Genomic DNA, 23,266 nt, shown 5'->3' with positions numbered 1-23,266 from the left:
TAAGGGTCTTGGCCCAGATCAGACCAACTCAGATCTGCCTTCATCCTTCTCCCTCATTCCCCACCCCCCGTCGCTGCTGAGAATTACAACTGACTGGCACTTTATTGCCTGAGGCTACAAAGAAAATCTATCAATGATTTGATATCCCGAGTTTGGAAATAAACAGCTGTATGCTACCAATTTTATTATATAAAGTTTATATAAACAAAACTGAGCTTAAAACTTATTTGGCAAGAATTAAATATTTTCCATTTATTCTAGAGACATTTTTTGAGGGCTACAGATAAATAAAACATAATCACAGGATAGAACTAATTAATTGCCTGAAATAACTTTAAAGCTGTAAGTGAAAGATCCTTTCTTTACCAGTGACATTAGTTCCTCAAATCAGCATGCCTCTAGACTTTCAAAACCTCATGGAATTTTGGCTCATCTCTCCCTATATACCATTTGAAATCTCTCTTATTTCTATTTGTGTTGCACCTACCCTAATCCCAATCCATGTCATTTCACCCCTGAATTCCAGCAGTAGCGTTATATCAGGACTTCTTAATTTCCCTCCAATCTTCCTTTGTATATTGGTCTTCAGGATGATACTTGGATACAGTGGATCTGGAGTGGGGAGCATCTGAACTTAACTCCACATGTGATTCTGATGTGTATCCCTAGGTGGGAACAAGGGATTTAAACTGTTGCTAAATTTACATTCTACACGAAACCCAACCATCAAATTGCTCTCCTGCCCAGAAAGCTTTGGTAGCTATTTGTTGCCATATGGATTCATACTCCTGCTTCATGTTAGCCTTCTCCCGGCTCCCCCATTGGCCCCTCCGTTCCCCAACAATGTCCATCATGGATGCTCAGACATACCATGCTCACAGCTACCTCTGTGCTCTCACTTGTGATAGCTTACAACCTCTACAGATGGATCCTGTCTGCCATATTCCACTCAAGTGCCACCTCCTCCCCGAAAGTTTCCTTGGCAGGTTCCCTATTGCCTGAAGTCCTACCTTACCTATAGTCTATACCACAGTGAATTATATTGAGGACTCTATCTTGTTACTTACTACTGGTTTATCTTGTTAGTCTTGCATTACCAACTAGAATGAATCACTCTGAAAAAGCAGGTACTGTGAGTTTCACGTCGCATCTTCTGTAGCACCGATCGTAGTCATCAGTATGTTGCTTACTGCAGGAAGCCTTCCGTGACCAAGACCCGGGTTAGATGTTTCTCTCCTACACATCGCTGACATCCTGCTGTATCCCAGTTACATTATAAGTACACTACAACTGCCTGCATTATAAGTGCTTACTTCCTGCATCCCACCTCCCCTGCATAGACTGTAAACTCTGAGAGCAGGGCACACATTTCTCTGGTTCATCACTGACACTCCAACACCTCTTCCAAGTCTTGATATGTAGCATGTGCTCAATTTTTATTTTTTAATGGACTGGATAATTGATGATTTAAAATATTTTTTGATTGATAGTGCAGTCCATGCAATATAGTTAAGGAGTCTGGGGTGAATGGACCAAATAGTATCCATAGCTCCATGACCTTTTGGTTGACTTGATTTCATGTGTAATAGATTAGCACAAGCTAAACATAACAAACCAGATAACTAGCATTTGATTGTATACTGGGCCACATGATTTTCAAATGATTTTCTGTGTGTGGTTATTTTCCTTGTCTATAAAATTCAGACTACTGGAGAGCAAAGGATAGCATTCTTTACTTCTACATATTTTCCACAGTTCCTAGCTCAGCGAGGTTTCTTGATTTGATGTCATTAAAAGTGGTTTTAAAAGAGCTAGTGTTATAACGTACCTGTCGGTGCTAAACATCTGTTGCTTCCTAACAAATGCTGCATTCAGTGTAATGACTCTAGTGCACAGAGGTAAATAGAGCCTTGGAAGGGCTTTCATAAGAAAAACTGTGTTTGCTTCCTTCGTTAATTACTAATGGAGCATTTAAGCATGTATTCCCCCTTGAGCCAAGTTGGATAATTCCTGGCATTTAAAGCTAAGGTACTTTCAAAAGTTGAGACATGTATTGACACACCAGAGAGCATGCCCTGTAGCAAGCACAGTGGTGGCTAGAGTGCCAAGATTGTACAAGACTTTTTATCAATACAGAAGGTATTGATATTCCTGTTTAACCTTTTGCAGATCCTGGGTTTGTCCAAGAAAAAACTGCATGGGACAGTATAGTGCTAAACAAGCATGAATGGCTTTCTTCATAGCTACGAGTAGGAGAGAGATTTAGAACTCAACTCCAAGGAAAGCAGGGGATTGGTTGAGTTTTCAGGGCAAGAGCAGTGGAAAAAAGACTAATGGACCATCTGGTAAAAAGTGGAGAGAGAGATTTCAAGAAAAACATCAGGTTTTTCATTGAATGTGTTAAGGTAGAATAATAAGAATCCCCAGAATGTGTCTGACAGCAGACACCACAGTGTGAACTGGACAAGCCATCAGAAAGATATAGAAAGGTTAAAATAAACAGGTGATCTAAGATTTACCTTACAACAGGTTTGCTTCAATAGTGGGAGCTTATTGGCTCACAGTTCTGAGGCTAGGAGAAGTTCACTATTTGAGACATCAGCAAAAGGAGGTGTTCTGGGGCTGGCTGCCTGGGACCTGGGTCCTTGGCTTTTCTGTCACCTGGCAGTGCACATGGCAGCATCTCCTGGCTTGTCTCTCTGTCTCACTTTCCCTCTGCTTATCAAGGACTCCAGCATTTCAGATTAAAATCCAACCTGACTCAGTAGGACCACACCTTAGCTGAAGTGACGTCTTGAAGAGATCTTACTTACAATGGATCTGCACCCACCAGGATGCAAACCAAGATCAAGAACATGTCCAAACTGGGGTACCCAATTCAAAGCACCACACTGAACACAAATGAACAAATGAACACTCATGAACAAAATGAGCAATTTTAATAGAAGAAATAGGAATCAAAATATGATCTATCAATTCATTATTTACTTAACAGTCAATTAATAACACAAAATAAATTTAGAACCTTGCATGTGCCAGATAGCATAGCATAAAAATGATAAAACAAACATACTAAGAAATAAAAGGAGAGACTGATAGACACTGGTAGTGGTAGATTTTAACATATTTTAAGTATCAGATTATGATAGTTTAAGCAGATAAAATATGAAAAAGAACAAAAAGGAATGTAATTAATGTAGAATAATTGGTTAATATTTAGAAGTTTATGAAGTATGTAAAATACATCTCATTTTAAATATTCACATGGAAAATTTACCAAAATAATCATAGGATCATCTGCAAAGGAAATACCATTTCTTTTCTTCTTTTTCTTTTTCTTTTTTTGTATGTTGTATGGCAGGGTCACATTTCATTATTTTTCCATGTGAGTATCCCATTATTGCAGGACCATTTGTTGAATTTTTATTATTTTGTTGTTGTTGCTGTTTGTTTGTTTTGGGAGAAGTGAATGGGCTTGGAATTGAACCCGGGTCTCCCATATGGCAGGCAAGAATTCTACCACTAAACTACCCTTGCCCTCCCAATACCATTTCTTTTAATGCAGAAATTTTAGAGGCTAAATGCTCTCATCACAAAGCAATTAAATATAATAAAAATGTAAACAAAACAAAGAACCCAGTCACTTGGTGGGGTCTGTATGGGGGCTAAGAGAAGTTAGAATCAAAGCAAGTAAGAGTGTCCTTTCAAGGTTAAGCTTCAATTAAACATAGCATGGTAAAACAAAGCGATGTAATGTCACTTCAGAAAGACAATATGATTCTCAGGACACTAAGACCTAGTCACAATCCTACTGACTATACTGACATTGCCAAAGGGGGAAAAGTGTCTTTCCCAGGAAGAGCTGGTTCAGCCAAAAAGGCAAAGGAAAAACAAGTCTCAGGGTTACATATTGGCAGTGTCCATTCTGGGGAGAAGGGTGCCTCATCCAGTTGGACCCAAATAATATGGCCCTGTTGTCAAGGCCATTTGTCTAGTGGAGGTGAAAGCATGGTGGTTTTTAGCCTGATTTGGTTCTCATTTCACAGCAACGGAGCTTTTGGTTAATTTTAATTTTAATTTTTTTGGCACGGGCAGGCTCCAGAAATTGAACTCGGGTCTCCGGCATGGCAGGCGAGAACTCTGCCACTGAGCCACTATTGCCCCACCTGGGACCTTTTGATTTTGATTTGGCCTTCTATGTATAGGTGTATTTGCAGAGTGGCTGTGCATCATGATGTGCTGATGTGAGTGTGGGGTTCCTGTATCCCAACAGAGTTGATGAATGTGAATCTTTACTAAGAAATGGTCCAGTTTCGTGCTGGAAAAATAGGGTTCCTGAACTTGATACAGATGACATGTCTATGATAAAAGAAAAAAATCCAGAAATTGTCGTGCATCTGTAGATATAAATAAAGAATGTTATACAGTATAAATTGTCTTATTCGCTGCCATGTCTTGGTGCTCAGAGCACTTTTTGATTTGCACAAGGCATCTGAATATTTGGGGACAGAATGAAATGAGCAGGGAAGGACACAATTATTTAACAAATGTTGGTGGAATAATTGGTTACCTGTTTTACATACCCTAAAACAAATAGGATATGAATTAAAGAGTTAATTTGAAAAAGAGAGAAAATATCCAAATGGTGATTGTACTTCAGAAGGGTCAGCAATTTTGTAAGCTTAGAAGGATGAGAAGAAATCACAAAGGAGGATAACAAAAACAAACTTGAGTACACAAATATTAAAAACTCATGTTAGCAAAATATAATAATAGTAACCAGAATTCAAAGTGAGACAACATGGGAAAATGTTTGTAGAAAAAGCAACAGCCAAAGGCCTAATATCTTTATTGTATAAAATATTCATACAAATTGATAAGAGAAGCACTAAAATTCTAAAAGCATAAACAGACAACTCATAAAAAGGAATTAAAATAAGTAAATAAACTAGTAATCAAAACGTATTCAAAGTGGTAACTTTTAAAAAGCCTTTAAAATTAGCAAAGACAATATAATTTTTCTTTTTTTTTTTACCAAACCCCATGTGGGTGATGATGTTGCAAAAATGGCATTCTCACATTTTGTTTGGTGATATTTTATAAATTGGTAAAACCTTTTGGGAAATCAGTTTGGCAGTATAATATTAAGAGCCATAAAAATGTTAATAGGCTTTGACTCAGTAATTGGACTTCTGGGAATTTATCCTGAGGAAAATTAATCCAAAATATGGAAAAAATTAAACGCCTAAGAGTAAATTAGCAAGCACTAAGTGCCCCACAATAGGGGAATGGCTGACATGTCATGGTACAACCACTGGATAAAAAAATCCACAGCCATCTGTAATTCTGAGAATGACGACCAGACAGCAACATAGAAAGAACCTTGTGCTTTAATGTTAAATGATAAAAGAATATACATTTATGTATTAAAAAATATAGGGAAGAGGGAAAACCAAAGAATACACCAAAATTTAAGTGATTGAGCTAGGATGGCAGGATAGGGGTGATTTAATCTACCACTTTCGGTAATGTGTGGTCATTCAGCCTTTTCTCATTCCTGGGCAATTGGTTCTCTTTCTTGCCCCCATCTCCAAATGCCATGTCCGGCTTCCCAAGCCCTACCCATTGTTACTGTGCATCTCAAGTTCCCACGGCATGGGAAGTCCTTTCTATCCCACCAGTCAAATTAAACTCTCCCTTTCCTATGCTCCCATAATTCTGTACTGACATGTCTAGGAGAGCAGACAGATACAGTTTGCCTTGTGTGGAAATGCTATACATTCGGTATTTGTCTGTTTCCACAGCTCAGTTTCTAGTGGACAGGAAGTGTGATTCATGTTCCTCTCCCCATAGTACAGAGCCTGAACATCATACAGTGGATGATATGCCTGAACAAAGATTAGTGAGATGACTTTAATTGCACTGAAAGAGCTACTTCTGGTTCCCTGGCAGGTGGAGCCCATGAAGGTCTGCAGCATTTGGGTCCTTACGGCAACATTCCCAACATCGTGGCAGAGTTGACTGGTGACAACATTCCCAAAGACTTCAGTGAAGACCAGGGCTACCCAGACCCTCCAAATCCCTGTCCCATTGGAAAAACAGGTAATGGGCCTGCCCTTGGGTTCTCCTGGAAGGTGGAGGCTTTGGGAATGAATTAGAAATTCTAACATCAGCTACAAATATTCTCAGAAGTAGCATTTCTATACTGCTGAGCTCCTATGTATTTGTAAGTGGATGGGACAGAGAAATTTATTCAAGATCTCTTGTGTGAGTTCTGGTGCTCAGATACGCCCATGTAACATTCCCTTGCCAAAACTTTACCTTCTGTCTCTCTCCCTCCTTTGGAATTGATGCTCCTTTTGCACTAGCTACTTTTTTAATGAGGGAGAAAGGGTTTGTTGTAGGTTTTTGTGGTTGGTGTTTTGTTTTTCTTCGTCTATTATGTAACTAGTGCCCATTTTTAGTGTCTTTGGAAGTGGTTATTTAGTTTATGGATTATTCATGCTCATTTGTTTTCCTTATTTCTCTTGACAAACAGCATTTCAACTAGGTCACACTAAGTTAGCATCTATCCTGAAATGCTTATTTGAGAAGAGGGTGACATGAAATAGAGGATGTCCAGGAAGGTGAGAGGTTGGTTAAGGAAGAAAGTTGAAACTTTTCGTGCTACTCATGTATGCCTCCCACGTCTCCCTTCTGTCTGCTATTACCAGAGAGAATGGGTGGGTGGGCTATGCTTATGTTGGGCTTAGAGCAGCTTACTTTGGTAGTTAGGTGTAGTGGCTCTAGAATCAGCTACCTGGGTTTGAACGCAAGTTAACCTTGAACAAATTAATGAACCACTTGGTATCTTGGTTTCCTCATTTGCAAAATGGGAGTTGGGGGAATTAAATAAAAATTTCCATGTAAAGCCCTTAGCCCATATCTAGCCATTTAATGATAAGGACTCATTAAATGCCACTCTCATTGTTATTAGCTAAAGTTGTTTTGCCATTAGTAAATAATGCACCTTTTCCCTTGGGTTTGCGCTAGCTTCTCACACCAGAGTAGGCTTTATGCCCAAGCCTAATAATAATACTAATTAGTCAGTATTTATTACCCCTATTTTACATATATAAGAAAACCGAAGCCTAGAGATCTACTTGCCAAACTTCATCCATGTAGCAAGTAGCTGAGCCAAGAGTCAAACTCTGCATTACGTGATTTAGAACCATGTGCTCAACCACCATGACGTATTGCCTTGCTCTGAGCGTTGAGTATTGGCCCTTCTGCTTTTCTTAAACACAATGCAGTCTTTCTGTGAAAGAGGCTCTCTGAAAAAGGATGCTCTCCCTTTCGTTGACTGTGAGACCTCTGTTTTTGTACAGAACCTCCATCTTAGGACAGAACAACCAAAGTAGTTGGATGTGGGCAAGCTAATGTGGGGCTGCTGGAACAGGACTGCAGGAAAACCTGAATCACTGCATGGCTCTAATCACTTCAGCCACATTTTACTTGCTTGTAGGCTTTTGGATGGGTAGGAGGAAAGACCTGCTCAGAGTTTAAAGAGTAACAATCTCCATGGGGATCTGCTTAAATTGATTAGACATAGTGTGGTGCACTGGTTCTTGAATTGTGCTCTCAGGACCAGTATCATAAGCATCACCTAGGAATTTGTTAGAAATGCACATTCTCAGATCTCGCTCTAGATCAATGATCAGAAACTCTGGGGGTGGTGCCCAGCAATCTGTGTTTTATCCATCCTTCTACCTTGTTCTGATGCACACCAAAGTTTCAGAACACTCATATTGTAGAGTGGAAAGAATGCATTTGAAGCAAGAGAATAGAGTTCTAGTTTTACCTTCATTTCCTTGGGCCTCAGTCTCTTCATCTGTAAAATGAAGGCATAGTCAATACTTTAAACTATAATCTATAGTTCTAGGTTACCCTGAAAAATTATAAAACAAACAATACAGATCAAACACCCCATATTGTGCTCTTGGGATCTCTGAGAGAGAGCACTCAATGTGAGCTGATGTGGTTGGAAAACTACTTAACCACCAGATCTTGTCTTGTCACAAATTCTCTGCCAGTAAACTAATATATTTCTCAATCTTTGTTCTACCACAGTTTGCTTTCTGAAAAGGAAATCACTTGCTAAATTTAGCCATAATTTGTAAGAAACTACTTGAGACATGCTTCACAGGTAATCGTGACACGCCACAGTTGAGTGATTCAAGTATAAAACTTTGACCTCTACTTCCCGTGACAGGCTCACCGCTGAATCATGGCACATACACCCTGGAAATATAGCAGAGCTCAAAGACTCTAACTGTTGGCCTCAGGAATAGGACATAAATTCCAGGGCGAACATTCAGGCCCGTCATACCTTAAGTTACCAGAGCAGGGTTTATCTCCATATTTCAGTCTGGGTCCACTCAGAAGTACTTGAGAAGTAAGTTTGCCAAGGTTGTAACTCTCTTGAGCTCTCTGGATTCCTTTCCTTTCCTAGTTGTTAATTGCTGTAGATAAAGAAGTTAGATAAAAAAAACTCAGTGAAAAGTGGGGAGACAAATTAGAACCACATTAAGGATTCATTCAGAATGCTAATGACTTCCACACTAGCTTCTGAAATGAGGGACAGTGGATGCTTAAAGCTGCTGCTGGGAGCCTTGGGAACTGTCTCAAGAGACCAGACTACCTGGTAAATTATAAATAGACCCCTTTCCAGCATTTATTTCAATGCCTCCTTATTCTTTGAAAAAGAACCCTGTTTCCCCCTCTTAGCCCTGCACAAAATTCATACTCTCTAGTTTTATTTTATTTTTTTTAGCTGTTGTCTAAGGCATGTCTAAGGCATCTTTAAGGCATTAGAGATGGAGAAAATAACTCATCTTTACAGCATTATGCCTTGTAGGGCTTAGGAAAAAGCAGCAATCAAGAGGGATAACCTGTTTTCTTGGGTCTGACTGGAAGACAGGCTTTATTTCAAAGAACAATTGTGGTATAAGTTGCCATTTAAAGGGAGATAGTGGGAAGGGAATTAAAACATATTTCCAACCTTCTATGCACCAGGTGCTGTACATATTATCATCTCTAATCCTCACCATAAACCAGCCAGAAAAGTGTTTTATGATTCCCATTTCATAGATGAATAAGTGGAGTTGGAGAGGCTAAATTAATTTTCCCAAGGAACTAAGTCTACATATCACTTATGAGCTGGGATTGGAACCCTGAGCCATGGTCTGCTTGACTCCAAAGCTTGCTCCATTGCCACTTGCAACACACAACTTCATGTACTGTCTAGTGACTGTTGTTTGTGTGGTATAATATACTTTCTCTAAGAAAGTGACGTTGTTTCTGGAGAGTTCATGACAGTCGAGAGAAAACGGAGCAAGCTGTTTGGAACAAAAGTATATTAGTTAAGGAAATACTGTGATAGCATAAAAAAATTAGTCACAACACAGTAGACATATGTTTCTTACTTGTGTGAAATCCTGCCTGAGATGGGTGTAGTGGGGTTGTAGGATTCAGTTCTTTCAGAAACCCAGGCTCCTTCTTCATGCTTGGCTTCCACAGTTGCTTTGCGAGCAAACCAGCAGATGGAAGAGGAGTGGGAGCAGATCAGTAGAGGGTCACTTGGGAGATGTTTATAGGCCAGGACTGGGGGTGAAGTACATCACTTCTGACCACATTATATTGGCCCAAGCTCAGGCACATGACTCCACCTGATTGCAAAGCAAGGCTGGGAAGTTAGTCTAGCTGTGTGCTGGGAAGGAAAGGGAAATAAGTTTGGGGAATAGCCAAAAAGTTTCTGCCACAAGTAGGAGGAGGAGTGGGAGTTTGGAATGAGCAGTGCCATCCAACAGGGGGACTGAATCCTAGAGGCTAATGTGAATAGATTCCTTTGAATGCTAGTTGTTTTTAATAAATTAACTCTTAGAATAAAGATAAATGCTTTTGCTGTTCCTCAAAAACCTTTGGCTGTTCACAGTAGATGATGGATGTCTAGAAAACACCCCTGACACAGCAGAGTTCAGTCGAGAATTCCAGTTGCACCAGCACCTTTTTGATCCAGAACATGACTATCCAGGCTTGGGCAAGTGGGTAAGTCCTTTTTAATTACTAGAAGATTTTGCACTCTTGTACTTTAAAGATAGTGATGGCAGAGAAGAGTAATATGAGTTGAGGTGAGAGAGAATAAAAATTGTTTAAAGCTGATTTTTTTCCCAGAAATCTCTTGCTGATAGGGACTTAAATGATTACCATTCCCAACTACTCTCCTGTGTCTAGGCAACAATGTACCAAACCCATTAAAAAAGATAGCAACCTGTATGAACCTCAGCAGCTATGGTCTCCAGAAGCTTCTACTCTTGGTCTACTCCATTGCTTGCATTATAACAGATCCTAAAGTCTCATCAATATTTCATGTATCTCTTATAGGATTTTATTTTGAAGTATTAATTTTAAAATTTTGCACATTTTATCTCTAGATTGAGAGAGATAATATCTGCAGAATCAAGGAATTGAGATGCCAAAAGCTTAGACATGTATAATTTTGCTTTAGAAAAGGAGAAGAAATTTCCAAAATGTATGGCAAAGAGAAGAAAATTTCCAAAATATGTAGTAGTGACCTTGCTGTCTGTTCTAGCAAGACTATAGCTGTCATTATAGAGTTTGTTTATAATCATTTGGGCAGAGAAGTCATGACCATTGGCATAGGTTTGCTAACAACAAGTCTTGTCAATCTAATTGTATACTTTATTTGCCAACAGTATTCATGTACTTGCCAGCATGATGAGGGAAATGAAATGGATGTGGTGCATTTGGATTCAGCAAAGTATTTGACAAGATCTTTCATGATCTTCTGTTGGAAGAGGTAGAGAGATACAGCTTAGGCAATAGAACATGACAGAAAGGGAGCTTGTTAAGGAGTCAGCATCGATGGGGAGGGGGATGTCACATGGTGTTCTGCATGTCTTAGCACTACCCCATTCAACATTTTTATCAATGTTTGTAATAAAATATAAAACATGCTTATCAGATTATCAGAGGATGACACAAAGTTGGAAGGGCTAGCACTGGAGAACAGAGAGTTGGGATTCAAGAAGATCCCAACAGGTTGGAACAATGAGCCAGACAAAGTCACAATTGACTTGTGATATGTCTGTGTTCCTGTGGCTGGGCCTGTGTAATTAAATGCTGAAGCACAGGCAGCCATGGGATCAAGTGGTAAAATACTTAGGAGAATTAATTCACATTAACTGGTTGATACATCTGTGGATTGGGTGAATGAATGAGTAAGCAGATATTCCATACTACCTAAGTCCTTCTGAAGCCCTCGAGCCCTTCTCAGCTCATTACTGGTTGGTGACGTTGCTTCCTATTTTTTACTGGGACTATTGAAATCTCAAGCCTAAACTGTCTCCATTCCTATTATGATATTTTAGAGAAAGAGGGCCCTCCTTATTAATGACCAATTCCGTTTTCCCAGCATCTTGCATCCACATTTCTCTGAGTCAATTTCCCCTGCCTTCAACATGCACCAGCGTCTCATCTTAAAACAACAAAAGCAATGACACTTCCTTAAATTGATTTTGCTGCCTCCGAGATGTGTCATTCTACTTCGCTTCTTTTCATAAGCAGTTCTATTAGGGAAAATTGGTTTGTGAAGCTTTTTTTAAAGCCTACTAGTAGAATTTATACATGTTGAATTAGAGAGGCAAACATTTATGGTTTCTCGAATAAGAGGTTGAATCATGAAAATTCTATATCAAAGAAGTTATCTTGGTAGTATATCAAAAGGTGAAATAAAGAAAAAAGACAAGGAGAAAATCCAGGAAGTAATTCAGGTTATGAAGGCTGAGAATATAGTGAATAGGGGTGAGAATCCAAGACATTTCAAGGGGGGTGGGAGGGTGTCTCTAACCAGAATTGGCATATGGCATAAATACAACATGAGAAGAAAAGAAGAGATATGGCAGGTTTATATGAAACATAAGTATGAACTTTTCCTCTGGGGGGAATTTTTATTGAAAGCAAAAGAGAAAGGGAGAGGGAGACGGAGAGAAGGAAGGAAGCAGAGAGAAGGAGGAAAAGAGTAGAAGATCACAGAGCAGCACTGGGAAGGAATCCACAAAAGATGGGCAAAAATCTGCCCAAACAGAAGCAAGGGCCAGGTTCAACAATGAACAAATAGAAGATACTGAGCCTGCTTTGTTTTAAAAAAACTGGCGTAGAGTAATCAGCCAGACATGGTACTGATCTTCAAAGAGATTGCAGTCTTGTTGAAATGAATTGTGTGAAAATAAAATGAACCCAACTTTATGTTCTAGCCATACTATGAGCCCCAGGTGCAATTAATGGGGAAAATGGAGGGTTAGAGGAAGATCCAGGAATGAGTTCTGGTGCGACTTATTGATACAGTAGCTATTGAAGAAGTTGAAGGGGCCCAAGAGGGCAGCACAGAAGTTCAAGGTGGAAGATATCCTGCATGACTGGTAGACTGGGAATGAGTGAAAGGGAGCAAGAGAGAGGCTGAGGAAGGAAAGCAGGAAAGGTGGAAACTTCTCTGTCTCTAACTTTCCTCACTTCTTCTTAAAAGCCTTCACAGATTTCTCTCACCGATCACTTCAGTAAGCCCCTAACCACCATTCTTCATTCTCTTTGCCTTCTCTAAATACTGATTTGTGTTTCTTTCAGTCATTTCCATTATTTGTCTACATTGGAGCTAAAGACTAGAATTTAGGACTACAAGTAAAAGGGAAGTTCTATTAGAGATCAATGACCAGGAACAGTGTTTACACACCTTTTATCCTCTGTAATTACGTGTTTGCCTACACTTAAGTTTCCTTAGTTTATTTTCTCATTACCACCTAGCAGTAAAACATGACTTGCTTTATCTTCACATGGAAGTGTGAATTGTATGCCTTGCTTTTCTAAGCTGGGGTCCACAAGCTTTCCTCAGTGTTTATATAGAATGAAAAGTCCAAACTTGTCTCCAGCTATCCTTTTAGTCAACAGAGAAATTATCTTTCCCCATAGAATGACACATAATACCCTGATTCCTTATTTGTGAATAATGCTTCTGTTTTTGACAGTAACTCAGAGCTGGCTCTGAAGCAATGATGCAGGTATTATAAATATCAGTGTCTGTCTTGTTTCTTGCATTTTTTTTTCTCTTTGTGAATGCATTAAGACTCCTTTATAGAATGTGCGTGTGTGCCTGCTGTGCCCTGTGCTGGGTGCCAGGGTTAGAAAAATGGATACTAGTAATCATTAACATTTATTGAGCCCATAGTGCTCATGTCAGATACTATGCTAAATATTTTATATGAACTCTCTCATTTAATCCCCTGTGGTAGTTAGATTCGGGTGTCAACTTGGCCAGGTGAAGGTGCCAAGTTCTATTGCTGTGTACATGAGCCAATGGCATGTGAACCTCATCTGTTTCTTATTACATCTGCAGTCGGCTAGGAGGCATGCCTGCTGCAATGAATGATGTTTGATTTAATTAGGTAGTGCTTATATGAGAGACTTAATGTAGCACAGCCCAAGCAGCTCAGCATACCTCATCTCAGCACTCACAGCTCAGCCCAGGCCTTTGGAGATGCAGAAAGAAATCACCCTGGGGAAAGTTGTTGGAACCCAGAGGCCTGGAGAGAAGGCCAGCAGAGATCACCCTGCGCCTTCCCGCGTAAGAAAGAACCTCAGTTGAAAGTTAGCTGCCTTTCCTCTGAAGAACTAGCGAAATAAATCCCCTTTTATTAAAAGCCAATCTGTCTCTGGTGTATTGCATTCCAGCAGCTAGCAAACTAGAACACCACCTATCCCTATCACTCCCATTTTCAGATGAGAAAATGTGGGCTTAGGGAGGGTGAGTAGTCTGCCCAACACCACACACTTGATGCTGGACAGAATTGGGATTTGGACCAGATAGCCTGGCTCCACAGCTCTTTAAAGACTGAAATCCCTATCCTTTTATGGCTCTTCCCTCACATGCCCAACATAACCATTTGACCTGTGTGGCAGTCCTATCTATGGCTGGCTGCCTTTGGGACAATGCATGGACCCATGGCATTGAGTGGCCAAAATCAAAGACAGCTTGCTGTAGACGTGTCAATTGTGGAGTGTGACTCACTTGGGAAAAAATATGTCTTGAAAAGCAAATTTTTGTTGTTGTTGTTCCAAGTGCTTTTCACATCTTTTTATCAGCAGCTTAGGTGTTTAGAGGCTCGTTCTTAAAACAAAACAGTTGAACACAGCTAACACCCCAACCGTAGATGAAATGAAACAAAGATCCTTTTCCAGTGCTGCAAGAATGATATCCAGAAATGTTGCTGCTGTTACAAATGCAGGTGGGAAGGGAGGCTGGGCCCCAATATCCCAAACTGTACAGGACAGCGCTCTGAGCACCCGAGTCTAAACTCCTGCAGTCGCATTTACATTACAACCCAGCCTTCCCTATTTAGTTTGAAGACCGTGTATTGCATAAATGGCAGAAAGACATTAATGGAATTCAGAGTGAAGATATTCTCCCACTGTTACCCTGCCCCAGCCCATCACGTGTTTACCTTTTCCATTGTGGCCCTTGTCTATACACACTTTAGTTTCACATTGTTGTCCCACTTGCACAGGCATGATTTTTATTCCACTTTTATTTCAGTACTGTAAGCAATGTTATTACAGGCCTGTTTTGATCATTTTAATGGCCACTGCCCAGACAGGGCTCTGTCTACCCTTACCTTCTCCCTACTTATAGCTCTGAAGATAAGGCCTAGAAGGGTTTTTTTCCTAGGACTGAACCATTTCATTGTTAGCCATCTCATTTGCTATCTAGTTGATAACATTTTTTTTCTACTTAAGCAAGACATTCTGCTGCAAAACTGCAAATTCAACGTATTATTTAGTATACAGGGAAGAATTCTGGTCCTTCTTGTAGGACACTTTAGCCACTGGACTTGCTGACCTTCTGTCTAGAAAATCAGATGTCCCCATTTTTTACAAACTTTATTTGAAACAGGAAAAATTCAATTTCCGTATAACCCCCATTGCACATGCAGCTTTCTCTATTATTAACACTTTGCATTATTTATTTTCTATTAGAGGAATTTTCATTTACAGAAAAATCATGACAAAATTTCGGTTTCCACATAACCCCCATTGCACATGCAGCTTTCTCTATTATTAACACTTTGCATTAGTGTGATACCTTTGCTACAACTGATGAAACAATATTATTGTCATTATACTAATAAATACAGCCCATAATTTACATCAGAGCTTACTGTGTTGTACAGTTCAAAGGTTTTTTTTTTTCAAATTTTATCCTAGCAACATATATACACTCAAAATTTCCCCTTTTAACCACATTCAAATATAGAATTCGGTGGTGTTAATTACACTCATAATATTGGACTACTATCACCACCATTCATTACCAAAATTTTTACATCATTCCAAATAGAACTCTACTAATTAGGCATTAATTCTCCATTTGTTACCCCTATCCTGGCCCCTGGAAACCTGTATTCTAGTTTCTGACTCTACGTATTTGCCTATTCTAATTATTTTATATTAGTGAGATAGTACTATATTTATCCTTTTGTGTCTGGCTTATTTCACTCAATTTGATGTCTTTGAATTTCATCTATGTTGACACATGTATTTGAAGGTCATTCCTTTTTACAGCTGAATAATATTCTATTGTATGTATATACTGTATTATGTTTATCCTTTCATCAGTTGATGGGCACTTGGGTTACTTCCATCTTTCAGCAAGTGTGAATAATGCTGCTATGAACATTGGTGTGCAAATATCTGTACAAGTCCCTGCTTTCAATTCTTTTGGGTAGAAACCTAGAAGTGGGATTACCAGGCCATATGGTAAGTCTGTAGTTAACTTTCTGAGGAATTGCCAACCTGTTTTCCATAAAGGCTGAACCATTTTACATTTCCACCAACAATGAATTAGTGTTCCTATTTCTCCACATCCTCTCCAACATTTAACTTCCTTTTTCGCAATTTTTAAATAGTAGACATTCTAGTCAGTGTGAAATGGTATCTCCTAGTGTTCTTCATTTGCATTTCCCTAATGGCTAATGTGCTGATAGGCCATTTGTATACATTCTTTGGAGAAATATCTGTTCCAATCTTCTGTTCTCTTTTAATTGGGCTGTTTGCCTTTTTGTTGCTGAGTTGTAGGATTTCTTTATATATTCTGAATATTAAACCCTTATCAGATATTTGCTTTTCAAAGATTTTCTCTCATTCTGTCCGTTGTCTTTTTTTTTTTTTTTTTTTTTTTTTGGTGTGGGCAGGTTCTGGGAATTGAACCTGTGTCTCTGGCACGGCAGGCGAGAACTCTGCCTCTGAGCCACCATTGGCCACCCTGTCTGTTGTCTTTTGACTTTTGTGATGAAGTCCTTTGAGGCATAAAAATTTTAAATTTTGATGAAGTCCATTTATCTTTTTTTTTTCTTTTTGTTGCTCATGCTTTTGGTGTAAAGCATTACCTAACACAAGGTCCTGGAGATGTTTCCCTATATTTTTATATAGTTTTGATTCTTATGTTTAGGTCTTTGATCCATCATGAGTTAATTTTTGCCTATAGATGTCTAGTTTCTTCCATTCCATTTGTTGGAGAGATTATTCTTTCCACATTGAGTGGACTTGGTGCCCTTATCAAAAATCAATTGACCATGGCTGCAAGGGTTTGTTTCTAATAAATAAATTAGAGCCATGGACTCCATACCATCCTCTTAGATTTTTCCGTCTAGCTGCTCCAGAATATAGGAGGCTAGAAGGAATAAATATTTTTTTTATCATCACAATTGACTTTTTTTTCTTTTTTTGTGAAAAATAACATATATACAAAAAAGTAGTCAATTTCAAAGCACAGCACAATATTTAGTTGTAGAACAGATTTTAGAGTTTGGAATGGGCTACTATTCCACAGTTTTGGGTTTTTACTTCTAGCTACTGTAACATACTGCAGACTAAAGAAATATCCATTTAATGATTCAGCAATCATATTCATTTATTAAGCCCTGCCTTCTCTGTATAACTCCACCATCACCTTTGATCTTTCTATCCCATTCTTTAGGGGTATTTGGGCTATGGCCATTTTATCTAACTTTTTCATGTTGGAAAGGGCTGTCTATAATATGGAGTAGGGAGATGGAATTAGTTGATGTTCTGGAGAGGCTGGGCCCTCTAGGTTTCAGGGACCCATCTGGAGGTTGTAGGTTTCTGGAAAGCTACCCTAGTACATGGAACCCTTGTAGGATCTTATATATTGCCTTAAGTGTTCTTTAGGATTTGCTGGAATGGTTTTGGTTGGGGATTGGCAAGTTATGGTAGGTAACGATGTCTAGCTGAAGCTTCTTTAAAAGTCACCTCCAGAGTATCCTCTCGACTCTATTTGAACTCTCTCAGCCACTGATACTTTATTAGTTACACTTCTTTTCCTCCTTTTGGTCAGGATGGAATTGTTGATCCCACAGGTCCAGGGCCAGGCTCATCTCCCATGCTGCCAGGGAAACTTTCACCCCTGGATATCATGTCCCATGTAGGGGAGAGGGCAGTGATTTCACTTACAGAGTTGGGCTTAGAGAGGGTGAGGCCACATCTGAGTAACAAAAGAGGTCCTCCAGAAGTAATTCTTAGACATACCTATAAGTAGGCTAAGCTTCTCTGCTACCTACATAAGCATCACAAGAGTAAGCCTCAAGATCAAGCAAGGGCTTGACCTATTGATTTGGGTGTCCCTAATGTTTGACACAGTATCAGGGGATTCCCTGATGGTAAAATTTAATAGTTCCATATTTTTTTCTCCCATCCCTCAAGGGACTTTGCCAATACTTTTTGATTATCTGCTTACTATATTCTAAGATGTATCCAGGCATTACTTTAAACTATACAGGATTAAAGGCCCAATATTATGCTGTTTTGATTACTATAGCTTTGTAATTTGTTTTTAAATTGGATGTGTGAGTCCTTCAACTATGTTATTGTTTTACAAGAGAATTTGTTTTTTCAGGGCTCTTACTCTTCCATATAAATTTGATGATTGACTCTTTCATTTCTGTGAAAACGGCTCTTGGAATTTTGATTGGGATTGTGTTGAATCTGTATTTCGCTTTGAGTAGAATTGTTTTCTTAACAAATATTTAGTCTTCCAAACAATGAATATGGAATGTCCCTTCATTTACTTAGGTCTTTGATTTCTTTCAGCACTGTTTTGTAATTTCCATGAATAAGTCTATTCCATTCTTGGTTAAATTTATTTCTCATTATTTGATTAGTTGCTGTTGTAAATGGAATTTTTTCTTGAGTTCCTTTTCAGATTGTTCGCTAGAAACATTACTGACTTTTGTGTGTTGATCTTGTATCTTGCTGAATCATTTATTAACTTTAAAAGCTTTCTTGTGGATTTTTCAGGATTTTCTATAGATAGAATCATGTCATCTGAAAAGATGGAAAGCCTTATTTCTTTTTTTCCACTTTAGATGACTTTTATTTCTTTTTCTTGTCTAATTACTCTGGGCACGACTTTCAATACAATGTTGAATAACAGTGGTAATAGTAGGCATCCTTCTCTTGCTCCTGATTTAGAGGGAAAGACTTTGGTCTTTCGTCACTGAGTGAGATGTTAGTTATGGGTTAGTTCATGTTGAAGAAACTTCCTTCTATTCCTACTTTTTTCTTAATGTTTTTGTCAAGAAGGGGTGCTGAGTTTTTTTTTCAAATGCCTTTTCTATGTCACTTGAGATGATTGTGTTTTTTCCTTCTTTCTACTAATGTGGTGTATTGCATCGATTGATTTTCTTCTGTTGAACCACACTTGCATACCTGGGATAAGTTGCATTTGATCATTGTGTACAATTCTTTTGAAGTACTTTGGATTCTTTTTGTATTAGCCTTTTTAAAAAGTATTTTTATTGTGAAATCTTCACACACATACAGTCCGTACATGGTGTACAATCAGTGACTCACAATATCATCACATAGTTGTGTATTCATCACCATGATCATTTTTCGAAACTTTATATCACTCCAAAAAAAGAAATAAAAAGATAAAAGAAAAAATTCGTATTTCCCATACCACTTACCCCTCCCTCTCATTGAGCACCAGTTTTTCAATCTACCCAATTTTTTTACCCTTTATCCCCCCATTATTTATATATTTTTATCCTTATTTTTTTACTCATCTGTCTATACCCTGGATAAAAGGAGCATCAAACACAGGTTTTCACAATTACAGTGACATTGTAAAAGCTATGTCATTATACAATCATCTTCAAGAATCAAGGCTACTGGAACACAGCTCAACAGTTTCAGGTATTTCCCTCCAGCCAAATCAATACACCATAAACTGAAAAGGGATATCTATGTAATACATAAGAATAACCTCCAGGATAACCTCTTGACTCTGTTTGAAATCTTTCAGCCACTGAAACTTTATTTTGTCTCATATCTCTCTTCCCCACTTTGGTCAAGAAGCCTTTCTCAATCCCATGATGTGGGTTCCGGCTCATCCTGGAAGTTCTCTTCCATGTTGTCAGGAAGATTTACACCCCTGGGAGTCACATCCTATGTAGTGGGGGAGAGCAGTGGGTTCACCTGCCGAGATGACTTAAAAAGAGGGACTACATCTGAGTATTTGTTATGGTATTTTGCTGAGGATTTTTGCATGTATGATCATAAGGGGTATTGATCTGCAATTTTCTTTTCTTGTGGTATCTTTATCAGGCTTTGATATTAGGGTAATAGTAGTTTTATAGAATGAATTAGAACATATTCTCTCCTCTTCAATGTTTTGGAAGCTTTTGGACAGAATTGGTGTTGATTCTTCTTGAAATATTTGGTAAAAGTGACCAGTGAAGCCAGTTGTTCCTGGCTTTTTTTTTCTTTTGAGAAGTTTTTGATAACTGATTCAATCTCTTTCTTGTTATGGGTGTGTTGAGACATTCTGTTTCTTCCTGAGTCAGCATAGGGAGTTCATGTGTTTCTAAGAATTTGTCCATTTCATCTAGGTTATCTAATTAGTGGACATATAGTTGTTCATAATATCCTTTTATACTTCTATTTATTTCTGTGGGATCAGTACTAATGCTCCCCTTTAATTTCTGATTTTAGTTATTTGCATCATCTCTCCTTTTTCTTTGTCAGTCTAGTTAAAATTTTGTTGCCTTTATTAATCTTCTTAAAAATCAATATTGGTTTTATTGATTTTATTATTTTAAATTTTCTATTTCATTGATCTCTACTCTAATCTTTGTAATTTCCTTCCTTCTGCTTGCTGTAGTTTTAGTTTGCTCTTCTTTTTCTATATTTTCCAGTTGTGAGGTTAGGTCTCTGATTTGAGATTTTCTTCTTTTTTAATGAAAGCATTTAGCACTGTTTCCCTCTGAGCATTGCCTTTACAGCATCCCATAAGTTTTTTTTTTTTTCACATGGGCAAGCACCGGGAATCGAACCCGGGTCCTCGGGCATGGCAGGCAAGTATTCTTACCTGCTGAGCCACCGTGGCCTGCCCCCCATGTTTTGCTGTACTGTGTTTTCATTTTCACTCACCTCTTATTTCCTAATTCCTCTTGTGATTTCTCCTTTGATTCATCAGTTATTTAACAGTGTGTTGTTCAATTCCCACCTATTTGTGAATTTTCCAGTTTATCCCTCTGTTATTGATTTATAGCTTCGTTCCATTGTGGTCAGAGAAGATATATCATTCAATATATCATTTCAATATTTTTTAATTTATTGAGACTTGTTTTGTGACTTAACATTTATCATTTCAATATTTTTTAATTTATTGAGACTTGTTTTGTGACTTAACATATGGACTATCCTGGGGAATGACCCATCTGCACTAGAGAAAAATATGTAATCTGCTGCTGGGTGAAGTGTCTATATATATTTGTTAGGTCTAGTTAATTTAGAGTATTATTCCAGTCTTCTATTTCCTTATTGATTCTGTCTAGATGTTCTAGCCATTATTCAAAGTGCTATATTGAAGTCTCCTGCTATTAATGTAAAACCATCTATTTTTCCCTTCAAATCTGTCAATGTTTGCTTCATATATTTTGAATCTCTGCCATTAGGTGCATATGTCAATGTTTGCGTCACATATTTTGAATCTCTGCCATTAGGTGCATGTATATTTATATTTGTTACGTCTTCTTGTTGAATTGACCCTTTTATCAATATGTAGTGACGTTCTTTGTCTCTCAAAACAAAGAGAGAGCTACCCCAGCTCTCTTTTGAACACTATTTGCCTGGTTTATATTTTTTCTATTCTGTTATTTTTAGCCTACTGGTGTCTTTGAATTTAAGGTTAGTCTCTTGTAAACAGCATATAGTTGGGTCTGTTTTTTTTATCCATTCTACCAATTGCTGGTTTTTGACTGGATAGTTTAATCTACATATATTTGAAGTAACTACTGATAATGCAGGACTTTCTTTTGCTATTTTGCTACTTGGTCTTTGTAGGTTTTCAACTTTTTTTGTCCTTCAATTTGTCTATGTTAATTAACATTAACGTGTTAGTATTAGTATGTGAATTTGAACATATGTTAATGCATACTTTCAAATTTATTTTATTTTTTGAAGTGGACCATTTTGATTCTCTTCTTATTTTCTTCCATGTATCTTTTGCAGATTTTTAAATTTTTAAATGGGGCTGAAATTTAATATCCTAAATCTGTAATAATTACATTTGATCTGGTACCAACTTAACTTTAATAGCAACCACAAACACTGTTCCAATACACCTCTGTCCCCTCCTTGGTTTTGTTGTACCCATTACACATTACATCATTATACATTCTCTGTCCAAAACTATAGATTTATCATTACTTTTTTGTATTTACATTCTAGACCCTGTAAGAAATAAAAACTGAAGTTATTTACCAAAAATTACAATACGATAGTACTGACATCCATAATTACCCTTATGGTTACCTTTATTGGAAGTCTTTATTTCTTTATGCTGCCTTATTCCACTGTTTAGTGTCCTTTCCTTTCAGTCTGAAGAACTCATGTTAGCATTTCTTATAGGCTAGGTCTAGTGATGATGAACTCCCTCAGCTTTTGTTTATCTGAGAGTGTCTTTTCTCCCTTAATTTTAAATGATATTTTCTCTTAATATAAAATTCTTTTCTGGAAATTGTTTTCTTTCAGTACTTTAAATATTTTGTACCACTGCCTGCTTGCTTCCAAGGTTTCTGATGAGAAATTGTCATTTCATCTTACTAGGACTTCCTTGTACATGACATGTTTTTCTCTTGCAGGTTTTAGAATAGTCTCCTTGCCTTGACTCTTTTTTTTTTTTTTTTTTTTTTTTTATTAGACGTGGGCAGGCACCAGGAATCAAACCTGGGTCGCCTGCATGGCAGGCGAGAGCTCTGCCACAGATCCATCATTGCCTACCCTGTCCATTAACTTTTGGTGGGTTGACTACAATGTGACCGGGCATGGTTGTTTCCTAGTTTATCCTGGTTAGAGTTTGTTGGGCTTCTTGAATGTACATATTCACTTCTTTTGTTAAATGTGGGCATTTCTCTGCCCTTATTTCTCTGGATATTCCTTCTGCCCCTTTCTCTTTTTCTTCTCCTCTGGGACTCCCGTAATGCATATATTGGTATACTTGATGGTGCCCCACAAGTCTCTTAGGCTCTGTTCACTTTTTTAAAGTTCTTTTTTAATTCTGCTCCTCAGCCTGAATCATTCAATTGTCTTGCCTTTGAGATCACTGCTTCTTTCTTCTGCCAGCTCCAATTTACTGTTGAAATGCTCTAGGGAATTTTCCATCTCAGTTATCATGGTCTTCAACTCCAGTAATACTGTTAAGTTCCTTTTTAAATTTACTGTCACTTTATTGAGATTCTCATATTGTTCATTCATTGTTTCCTCATATTCTTGAGTTCTTTCTCCATGTTTTCCTTTATCTCCTTGAGCATATTGAAAATCTTTTTTTTTTTTTAACATGGGCAGGCACCTGGAATCGAACCCGGGTCCTCTGGCATGGCAGGCAAGCATTCTTGCCGCTGAGCCACCGTGGCCCGCCCTGAAAATCATTTTTAAAAGTGTTTGTCCGATATGTCCAGTAAGAGTCTGGTGCTGTTCATTGTTGATTTCTAGACTTTCCTCTTGTTCCTTTGGATGGGCCATCAGATCCTTTTTCTTTTTTTCTTTGTCTTATAATCTTTTTTTTTAAAGTTTTTATTAATAAAACCAATAAACGTACAATATGAACATTCTTTTTTCACATAGCTGTATATTCATC

At 38.1% G+C, this 23,266-nt stretch overlaps 1 protein-coding gene across 2 annotated transcripts in view; it reads left to right on the top strand.

The window, feature by feature from the left end:
- SCG5 (secretogranin V) overlaps positions 1-23,266 on the top strand; it is a 69,482-nt gene that overhangs the window by 35,974 nt on the left and 10,242 nt on the right. The window contains exons 3-4 of one of the 2 annotated variants that reach the window (XM_077127384.1): positions 5,953-6,102; positions 9,977-10,086. In XM_077127384.1, the coding sequence (XP_076983499.1) occupies positions 5,953-6,102; positions 9,977-10,086 (260 nt within the window). Of the gene's footprint in view, positions 1-5,952; positions 6,103-9,973; positions 10,087-23,266 lie in introns of both variants that reach the window. The other variant, XM_077127383.1, reaches the window with a different exon arrangement.

Source organism: Tamandua tetradactyla, chromosome 14 (genome assembly GCF_023851605.1).
Source record: "Tamandua tetradactyla isolate mTamTet1 chromosome 14, mTamTet1.pri, whole genome shotgun sequence".
Lineage (NCBI taxonomy): Eukaryota > Metazoa > Chordata > Mammalia > Pilosa > Myrmecophagidae > Tamandua > Tamandua tetradactyla.
Note: the sequence above shows the minus strand (reverse complement) of the source record. Positions and strands in the feature narration are given on the sequence as shown.